General features: G+C 44.4%; 1 protein-coding gene across 1 annotated transcript; it reads right to left on the bottom strand.

Moving 5' to 3' along the window:
• Positions 1-387: 387 nt before the first annotated feature.
• Positions 388-8224, bottom strand: LOC147895387 (phosphate-repressible phosphate permease pho-4-like). The gene is made up of 11 exons (XM_087383315.1): positions 8078-8224; positions 7822-7944; positions 7602-7671; positions 7344-7465; positions 6985-7203; positions 6782-6874; positions 6235-6693; positions 5990-6102; positions 5374-5479; positions 4986-5267; positions 388-513 (listed from the first exon to the last, which is right to left on the bottom strand). Exons 1-11 carry the CDS (start codon positions 8222-8224, stop codon positions 388-390), a joined length of 1860 nt encoding a protein of 619 aa, XP_087239441.1.
• Positions 8225-10772: the final 2548 nt, after the last annotated feature.

Here is a 10772-nt window from a genome sequence, read left to right as displayed (position 1 = left end):
CCAGATTGCAGAGTGCGCCGTGTCGAAATCCCTTGGATGGTCCGCCAGTCTGATAAAAATCTCTGTACAAATTCAGATTGTCATGCAGTCGCAAAGGTGATACTTTGTTGTGGTACTGTTGTGATCTGTAGAAGGCAATCCAACTGTTGTTGTTGTCGACTCGTGTATTTTGAAAATCGGTGAGTGTGCATTCCCATTTGGTTGGTCGGCAGCCGGAAGGAAGGTAGCCATGGGGGCCGGCAGAAGCAATAATATATGGATATGTATGCGGCGGCAAACCAGCGTAGTCGCGGCCTGCAAGTATTTAAATCGCTCTATATTCTGTTGCGGAGGAAGAAGGCGCCCGAGCCATTCTTGGACCAGCAGTTCTGCGATAGAAGACTCTTCTTAGACGACCAGGTAGGCAGGCGAGAAGATGGTGAAGGAGTATAACGCAGCCGCGAGTGCGCATGAACCAACTAATGTCAATACCCAGCCGCCCATGAAGATGAGCAACAGGCGCCAGTTCACGTTCTGCAACATTGAAAATTTTCGTTTAATCTCACGACAGAAATGAGCCTCAACTTAATTTAACTTAAACATGAACGCAAAATCTATATCTTAAACAGTTGAGTGGGAAGGCGCGATGAAACTATGAACATAAGTCTTGTGTGCAACGATGCAGCGACAAGATAGAGGTGAAATATATTCTTGAAAAACGTTCGATCGCCTGGAATGGAAATCTGTGGAGACCGATGATCACTTTTAAAAGGCTACTCGGTCGAATGTAGCATTACCTTGTAAGAGCAATCTTTACTTTCTAAGTGAATAGACGTCTATAGACCTTATAAGGTAAAAAACCTAAAGCCTAATCTTGATATCAGGCTTATCACCGTAGTCATGAGAAAAATGGGCTTCACACATTAGTTTTTTTCTCCCAAGCATCTTCGTGGCTAGCTCTTCCTACACTCACTCATACATACTCATATGCCCATCATCATGATACTAGTCATCCAAATATTTACTAAAAATTTATATTAGACAACACCCTTCATAACATGTTACTCATGTCCCAATCAAAAGTTCATGCTTGTAGAGGTTTAAAGTCAAAGTCCAATGTCCTTTGGGAGATCGGTTGGCTATGGTTGAATGCATATGGAGCTTGGAAGTCATCAAGCGATTAGCGTATCATCAAGGTGGCTGCGATGAAGCATTGCGTAATTGTTGATGAAGACATATCCTATGGCTACAACTGTCCACATAACTCGCAAAACATATTAGTTGGCTATGGTTGAATGCATATGGAGCTTGGAAGTCATCAAGCGATTGGCGTATCATCAAGGTGGCTAAGATAAAGCATTGTGTAATTGTTAATGAAGATCTATCCTATGGGCTACAAATGTCCACATAACTTGCAACACATATTAGGTATCCATTGAGACTTGAACCCAAGGCCTCCCAAAGAGAGGCAAAGGATTTTAGCCACTTAGGCTAAAAGCTCAAGGATGTCTTCACACATTGCTCTGTTGATTCAAGTCCTTCGACTTGAAGGCTACCTTAGTTCTAGCAAGAGTCTATGGATGCCCTTGGGGTGACAAATATAAGGAGGGAGAGGGTAAACCATCTTGCTGGCCCTTTCTTGGAGACCATATACTTATGGGTGCTCAGGGCTCAAGGAAGCCATGTGGGTGAGCTATGAGGGAAAATGTAAAGACTAGATGCACATTTATAAGATGCTTTCTATTATTTGTTCCATGCGCATTAATTATGCCTCATTCATGCTCTTTTAATCATGGATAATTGGGGGAGTCTTTAAGCAGGTCATCCTACACATCAAGGCTCCAAGTTTGGAAATTGTTATGCAAGGACCTCACAACCAATTGTTATTAGTTTTTCCGGTCTCCCCCAAGAGCCGTCATGTTAGTAAATAGCTACAACTCACCCATCCCAAATAACTCTTGTTCTAGCAACATCCTATGGTGCCTTTTTGCCTATTAATTGAAGGTCAAGGGGAGGGCCTTCATAAATAATAATAGAGTATGAGGACAACTCTCTAAGCACCTCAACATCCATGGGAACAACGACTAGTTTCATGTCTTAGAGATCATGAAAGTAAAATGATTAGCATCATCTATGTTCTACATTTAGTCCTAAGTAAGATTCATAAGTTAAAATGAAAAATTGAAAACATCACCTTCAAGAAAAGTAGAAAGGCAAAGAGCAAAGAAATAAAGCAAAAACTTGTGATAATCACTAAGTCCTTCTTTAGAAAAGTGCATGCATAAACACATGCATGCGCATGCACATGTGCACATGTGCACACATGCATACATGCAGCGTGCACACACACTCATTGTCTCTCTTACATTTCATGAATTGGCCTCAACTTCTTTGCATGCATGGAATTTTACCAAGTAAATTTTAATGCACTTAGGAAATGGTGAGAATTAACACTAGGCTTCCCATAAAGTTTAAGATGTACTCAATGCTCACAATGGTCTTCTCTTCAAGACCAACAAGATTTGAAGGATGACATGGGTGGAAAAGGCTCTTATTTCATTGAAAGGATCGTTAATCGCACTATGATAAGCATGTAGACTAGAAGGTTAGCAAGTAAGGGAACAAATGCTAACTTCACTATAGTAGCACTAGGTCGTACTTGTGTATGTGGGAACATGGTGCTCTGTCAAATCAGCTATAAGGCTCAAGCTTGCAGTATTTGGAAGGTGATAGCCAGAAGATGCTCAATATTGGCTGCTTATTGTTATGTTGTTCAGTAATGTGAGTATCATCTCTAAATTATTGATAGCATTATTTCATTCCCTAAAAGAACAATAAACTATAATAAACCTACAATTTGCTAAGAGAGTTTGACCACCTTAAATCCTTTTTTAGCACTTTAAAGTGTGATTAGGTTGCCAAAGGTGAGCCTATATTGTGATGTCCTACCTTTCCAAGATGGATGGTTGTACAAGGTGGTTTCCATCCACCTCATGAGAGGTTATATAATCATGACTGAAGTAGTAGAGTCATGGTTATGACCTGCGTCTATGTCCACATACACACGCACGCACGTGCACACACACATGCACACACACACACAAAAACACACATAGACATAAAAAAATGACCAAACCTCATCTTAACAAATTAGTTGTGGTAGTGATGTGCCCACACATGCCCACCGTAAATGTTTTTTGGCATTGAGTGTAAAGAGTTGTTGAGATGGGGAGCATGAGGGTGAAGTGTGATTGAAGTGGTGTTTGTCAAGGAAGGTCAACAAGAAAATTAAAGTGTGTGAAAATGATGTTTCTTGGACGTTTTTTTAAAGAAAAAATAATAAATTACAGTTGTGAATTGACAAGGTGGTAAGCCCAAAACAAAAGACCAACTATAAAACTTTGCTAATGAATTACAAAACTTAAGTTAGCCACGTTTTGTAATTGGCTAGCAAAACTTTGTAATGGGTGTTTCTTTTGTTTCTTGGACCTTTTTCCTTTGTCATTAATTTAAGTTGGTGCAAGCCTAAGGGGATGTGAGGGAGGGGATGAGTCCAAATTATCGATTTGAACCCCGAACCATGATGATAGAGCACAATGCTTTTTTATTTGTTGTAGACTTATTTGTTGGTGTTTTGTTTGTGTGTGTGTGTGTGTGTGTGCGTGTGCGCGTGCGTGCACACATGTGTGTGTGTGTGCGCGCGCACGTGTACGTGTGTTCTTTTTGAAAAGTGTGTGTGAGTTAATGAGTGAGGAGGTTAGACAAGGGGGGGGTGGTGGGAAGGGGAAGGGGGAGGTGAGGTAGGTGGTGATGATGACGAGGGAGGTCGAAGGGATTTAGGGGGAGCGAGGGGGGATACAATGTTTTCTATGAACCTTACTTTAAAATTTTAAGGCTTATCTTGAAATTTCATGAGAAGGGGCCTTTTAAGTTACTTTAATGTTGAATCAAGGGATGGAGGTAATTGGGATTTTGAATTGAAGTTGAGTAGGGATAAATACAGACTGAATTCACACCTCCCGCCATCCTCCAAAAGGTGGTGTCCCAGTGGTGTGAGGGATTGCCGTCCTGGCTGGCCTAATATGAGGGGCAGGCATGGGCATTGACACAAAAAATTTGTGTCCGGTCCATGAAGGTTGCCCACTCCATGGCCAACTCCTCCATAGCTACATGATTGACCCATTCTATCTCGTCCAACTATTACACCAATTACATGGTTGTGACATAAAATAGCAACCTGATGACTGTTGGTTGGTGTGCAATTCTATTTCCTCCATGGGCTGGCGAGCGGGCGGGGTCTCAAGCCACCCACAATATGTTGCTCGAAAGTGTGTGAACTTGCCTCGAACTTTCCAGGGATGGAAGGCTAATTAATTGGGATTTTGAATATAAGTTGAGTAGGGACAGACTAATTAATTGGGATTTTAAATTAAAGTTGAGTTAGGGGCACATATATTATTTTGCTCAACCAAAAAGAAAGTGTGTGAACTTGCCTTGGAGTTGTCTAAAAGTTTGACTAACCAATCATAAAACTTAAGTATTGTAATTACTAAGCCAAGTTTTGGAATTGGTCTTTATTCCTTTCCTAGACATTATTTCTATAGACTTATTTTTAATGCTTTTTTTCATGTGTGTGTGTGTGTGTGTGTGTGTGAGAGAGAGAGAGAGAGAGAAAGAAAGAGAATTCTTTTTTTGTTTTTTGTGAGTGAGGAGGCAGACAAGGGACACAAGGCAAAGGGGATGGCTGGAAGGGGAAGGCACGGGGTGATGAATCATGATGGCGAGGGGTCGAAGGAGAGGGAGGGGGATAAAATATTAATCTTGTCTAAGCTTACTTTAATTTTGTAAATCTCGTCTCCCATTTTACGTTTACGTTAATGTTTCAAAGGCAGTCTTTATTTATTGGTTAAAGCTGAGCTAGTCTGTCCGGCGTGTTATTCAAAGAAGGATATAATTCTTTGGCGCGCAAAGAGAGAGAGATTATATGACGAGAAAAGAACTTAAACCTTGGAGTTGTCGGCAGCGGCAACGCCGGCGATGGCGCCGACGAGGGTATACGTGGCGGAGAAAGGAAGCGCCACGCGGTCAGCGACAACGGCGGCCACGATGAGGCTGATCTGGGCACTGAAGCCGCGGGCCGGACTGAAGAACACAAAGCGCCCGCCTAGCGACCTCACCACCTTCCATCCCCACACCGCAAACCCCAGCGCCGCCCCTGCCCCTCCCACCACCACCACCCACTCCTCCATCCCCACCCAGCTGCTGCTGCTGCTTCCTTCCACGCTTCCCTGCACCACCACCACAACATCAACACACCACCCGTCCCTTCAACCTCCTTTCTCTTCGACTTTCCTCCCAATTCCTCTCCTTCCTTCTGCTTATTATTATCATCACCTGTTGGCCCGTTATCCCCATGAATATCGCCTTGTCCTTGTATAGCTCCCTCAGCGCTGCGTATGGCACCATGCACCCCGCTATGTCCGTCGCCCCTTGCACAAACCTGCCCCCCACAACATCCGCCACCCTCCCCACATCAGCTCTGCGTGCATGTGTCGGGAAATGCAAATGCAAATCGTGCTGGATAAAATGCAGCTGTCGCAGAAAGCTAATTATCCTGCTACATAGATGCAACCATCGATTCTATCTCACTATCGGTATCGAATCAAAGCAAGTGCGACAGAAAACTGAAGCATCGAGCTACATAGATGCAACCATCGATAATTCTCACTATCGGTACGCAATCAATGTCATGAGACGAAATGGCCAGGAAAGTAACGCGCAGCAACGAAGGAGATAGAAAGCTAAATCATCGAGCTACATCGATGCAACCATCCATAGTTCTATCCCACTACCGGTATCGAATCAATGTCATGAGACGAAATGCCAGGAAAGTAAGGCGCAGCATTGTAGGACATTGAAGTGCAAATTGACGAGCCAACGCGCATCGTCTCTCATGAAGTACGTAGGGAGTAGCTACACAGATTCAAATAATCTTATACCCTTCACTTACGCAGTAGCCATGGCCGTGAGGATCTGCAGGAAGCTGAAGAGCTCCTCCGCTTTGTCGTCGAACTTCTCCGCCAGCGCATGCCTAACGAGCGTCTCGCGGCCGTATTCTAACTTCTGCACGAACAAACAATCGTCCAAACTGCTCACTCGATTCACCAAAACAATCGACGTGATCGGAACCAAAACAAGAACGAGTCGTCGTTCGCAAACGAACTGAGAATTAGATTTCGATGATCTCCTGCTTACATGCCCAATTGTTCGCGCCTTCAGATGCCTCAGCCATCGCGTGATCTTTTGCCTTCTGGTCAGCTTCGGCGGAGGACGATGCAACCGCTTGTAAGTTGGAACAATCCTGTTGGGTGTGCCCGCCAGAAGCTGCCCGAATGACATTCCTACCTTGGCGCGCGCTGGAGTAGTGCCGGCGGATTGGCGCACTGGGCTGCATTTTATAGAGAGTATCTGAGGCGATTGATCTCCCAGCTCCTCGTCACCCTCGTAGACGGTATCCAAAATCCGAAGCTGTGTAAATTGTCGGAGGAGTTCCTCTGCCGTAATTACATTCTCATCTTGCAGGGAGTGCTCTTCCCCTTTCTTCTCCCCTCCGAGCAGGTCTGCAGCACTTGTACCTGTACTCTCTCCGTCACCCTTCGCTCCACCATCCCGAAAGCAGCCCAATCGCTTCTCGGCCAAGGGCACAACAATGGTCTGCGCCGTGAAAGCTGGTTAGCTGGGATATCATCATGTGCGGATCGATCAATCTGGAGGCGTTTACAAATCCAAGAAATGCACCTACATAAGCAAGAACCGCCGCAAGAACACCCGATAAGCTTGTTATGATTGCTACTTTGAACTGCTCCAATTCACGCAAACTCGTCCGCGGGGCACCCTGTTTCATAACAGTGCAACTAATTTATCACAGAAACGGACATCTCACAGAAACGGATGCTCAGCTTGTTATAGAACCAGTAACGCTTTTGTTACTAGTCGTCAACTTACTTTCACGATGATCAAGAAGATTATGGCTACCACTGTTACCCCGTAATAAAAGGGCATAGCCCTGAGCGTCCTCTTCTCTGCATTCTGCGATCGCAGCAACGCGAACTTGATGAACCCAAAGAAGAGAAAACCGATAGCTGCAGCGATCGAGGGAACGACAGTCCATGATAGAAGAATGCCTGCAACGCCTCCGATATTGAGAAGCGAAGACCCATCATGCTGCAAGCCAAAAATCGTAAGATCTAAGATCATGGGCTGTGTGCAGGTTATTGCAAAGCTGCTGAACTCTGGAGGCCGGAACAGATTGTAGTCCACTGGGTTACAAAACGGAGAATAATTTTTGTGGCTTCGGTAGATACCTTGTACCAGTAGATTCCGTCCACACCTTCAGTTGTAAGGCCTATACCCACGAGTGCTCCTTGGATGGACGAAGAGGAGGACACAGGCCATTCGCAATAGGTTGCGATTGAAAGCCAGATTGCTGCTAAAAGATTAGTGTCAGTGTCAATCCCATTGCCTGTTAGGTTATACAAGAACATTACTCGTCTGCTTGATGATTGAACCTATGGCTTCGGATGAAGAGAGATATTTCTAGCGCCGAGAACTTATAATCATACCTGCGGCAATGATGACAACGAAGAATCCCCACATCAACAATCCCCGATCCGGAGGTGTCTCTCTCCAAAGCTAAAGCACAAGGGCCGGCAGAGTCGGAAGTTAGCTTTAGACGGGACAAACTGCAGCAATATGAAGATTAGAAACCCTAGTCGACATGAACGGTGGTTTCTAAAACTCACGCGTCTGACATTGAAAATCCTTGAGATATCTACAACGTACATTTAGATATCGGACGTCTGCCGTTAGGTTTCCCACGGCCACTGCGCCGCTGAACTCCATCGCACTTGCAATCATTACAGCCTGTAGCATGGTCAAGGTTCCTGCGCCAACCGATGTTGCAACCTGCGGTACCAGGAAACCCAGGATTGAAAAGTCCGTCCCCGTGAGGCTCTTTGTTAAATCATCGAACAACTCAGTTGATTCTAAGAGAAGATGCCTGGATTACAGAATGGGGAAGAGCCATATGAGCACACACCGATATGGGAAGATCGTTTGCACCTGCTGCGCAAGCCAATGCAAATGCTGCGAAGCCTCCGATAATAGGAATCCACTTGTACGCTGGGAGCCAGTGGCGCACGACGGATCCGCCTGCTTGTAGCAGCATGCGTGCAGGAGTTCCCATGCTCCTCAAGATTTGAAAGCCAAAGTCTCACTGGAGTACGCTAAGCTTTCCGAATTCCGATCACGGAATTCACAAAGAGCTTCGAGTTACGATTTGTGTGTAGTCCCGTATGGAAACTGGCAAGGTGAAGGTGGATGCTGTTCAGACTTGCGGAAACCCCACCGATTGTGAGTTACAAGTTGCTCTTCAAGTGCTGCCTCTAACCAAAGGATTGTCAGGGGCCGGCTACGGTTTTTCTCCAGGCAACTTGTATAGCAATTTGTGTATAAACTGCCAGGATCCTAGGTTGGACGAGGCAAGGCTGTGTACTGTATATCACAAGATTACACTAATTTCGTGAGGTCGGTTGATCGACTGGAGCGAAGACAGGAGGCCAGATGATAGTGGAGAAGATGATGAAACGACTCAATGCCCAATCAGCTCCAGAGAAAGAGAGCTGGAGGAGATGGAAAAGGTCCTTCCTAAGCCAGACAACGATGATAATTCCTGAATAACGGTCTGGGCGGCAGAAGGGCGGAATTGGCCATATGCTAAATCAAGCGGGAACGCTTAGTGATCCTGCACCGTGGTTGTCTTTAAGATATCAGACAAACACCGCCATAGCCATGCAACTTAGGGGTGGGATCTCCGAACTGTTTGCAAGCCGGCAGGACGGCCAGCCCCACGCCATAGCCAACCTTTGCTAACCCAAGTACTAACACCCCTAAAATTCTCTTACGAATCATCTACTCGAACGACTAAAATTCATTATAGTCCGCTTCCACACATCGTAATAGCATAATTTGACGATAATCTTGATGTAGAAAAGACAGCGTTGCAGCTCTCTTCTTAATCACGCACCTTACCAGCATTTGACGATTATAATCTTTGATCAATAAGTATTGATCGATCATTGTGCAGACTCGAGAGGTTAAAAGATTGCTTGCAAGATGTGATCATGATCTCGAATATCTAAGACCATCAAAACAGGTTTACTGCGCAGCGATCTTATTGTCGACCATAACCAGATATCTCTTTACAATTACCACTTTATGCAAATATCATCGATATCTTGTCGAGCATTGTCGACCGTACTGATTGTCCCGTGTTTTGTGGCACGTATCACTAGATATAGAACTAGGGACTCAGTTCTCGAGTTTCGCTAACCTTCACGCCAAGCCCGTCGTTCTGCTCAGCTAGTCACCTTCAGTGCTGGTCGAGCTGTCTTTTGCCTTTGTCACCAGTGCTTAAATTTGCTGCACAACTTTGGGCTTCACAAAATTTTCCATGAAGTTTTTTTCAAAAAATTAAGCTTCAAAATGAAGCTTTTAATCTTAAGTTAGGCTTCAGTTTTATAAACTCAGAGTTATAGTCTATAGAATAAATCATACATATAACTAAAACATCAATAATTGTTCTATCTTCAAAGAAGCGAGGCTACCGAAGGAGATGTAGAGGACTGAAGCAAGATCTATCTTCAAAGAAGTGAGGCTACCGAAGGAGATGTAGAGGACTGAAGCACGATCATGTTTATCCGGCCATCGCAGGCAGTCGGCAGAATCTTCCTGAACCAAATGCTCACGAGTCAGTGGGAGTACGCTTTCTCTTCACAGAACTTGTAAACTCATTATATTTATATCCTTAGGTAATACAAGATTCCATGGCCGACTCCTCACTTCTGAGTCGGATAGCCCACTGCCCGACTGGCGTTTTCTGAGCGTTTTCTTGGAGCCTGGAGGCTGGAGGAGTCGGAAGGACTGAGCATCACGATTCACCGTGGTGTAGTAGAAGGCTGAGGCTAGCCTCTGGCCAGTGGCGGGAAAGAATTGCAAATGGATCATGGAAGTTGAGAGACTGAGCACTGAGTAGGGCTGAGGGAGACAGTAGACTCGAGACTCGTCGAGAGGCTAGAGTGAGCAGGCTGTAGCCAGCTCGAGAGAGATCTGGAAATTTCTAGATTCTGAGAGAGAGACTCTCCCCGCCCCCCAAGATTTGACACCAATATAAAAGTTTTGCTTCTTAATGAAACTAATAGGAAAAAATCGTCCATGGTGCATTGAATATGGACCATAATATGATATATTACATTGATCATTTTTATAGATAAAAGATTTGAAGTTGTTGTATATAACACTTTGCAGCTATAGCACCATTAACAAATGGTTTATCATATCCCAATTGATGAGCAATTGCATGGCCTCCATGTCTTTTACAATAGACAGACAAGTAATTCTTTCAACATTAAAACTTGTGAGGTACTTAAGTAAATAGGTGGATAATAAAAAATACCTATGGATGGGGATTTTGTGTTCGATGGAGCTTCAGAATCGTACATCATACGCTTTTCATGCTCATCACCTCTGGTGTTAGATTTGGTTGAATAAGTTTCCTTCTTTCCTTCACTGTTGGTTGTATTGCATTTAAGAATTGCATCCATACAGTGGGAATACAAAGCATGTAAAAAGATGAGCAATGATCATGTTAAGTCTAGTGCAGCAATGATGAATGTACTAGCTATGGTGGGTGCAATCGCACATGTACAAGACACTCCATGAGAGATATAAGTAAA

The sequence above is a fragment of the Dipteris shenzhenensis genome, chromosome 13, assembly GCF_047967505.1.
Source record: "Dipteris shenzhenensis isolate YYH24624 ecotype China chromosome 13, Dip_SZ_1.0, whole genome shotgun sequence".
In the NCBI taxonomy this organism is placed as follows: domain Eukaryota; kingdom Viridiplantae; phylum Streptophyta; class Polypodiopsida; order Gleicheniales; family Dipteridaceae; genus Dipteris; species Dipteris shenzhenensis.
This window is presented reverse-complemented; position numbering and strand designations above follow the sequence as displayed.

Bases quoted from the DNA above. Each gene is read 5' to 3' on its own strand.
- LOC147895387 (XM_087383315.1), bottom strand. From the start codon at position 8,224: ATGGGAACTCCTGCACGCATGCTGCTACAAGCAGGCGGATCCGTCGTG. The intron at 7,672-7,821 runs GTACGTTGTAGA...CTTGTGCTTTAG, and splicing joins CAGACGTCCGATATCTAAAT to CTTTGGAGAGAGACACCTCC. The intron at 6,103-6,234 runs GTAAGCAGGAGA...TTGTTCGTGCAG, and splicing joins AGGCGCGAACAATTGGGCAT to AAGTTAGAATACGGCCGCGA.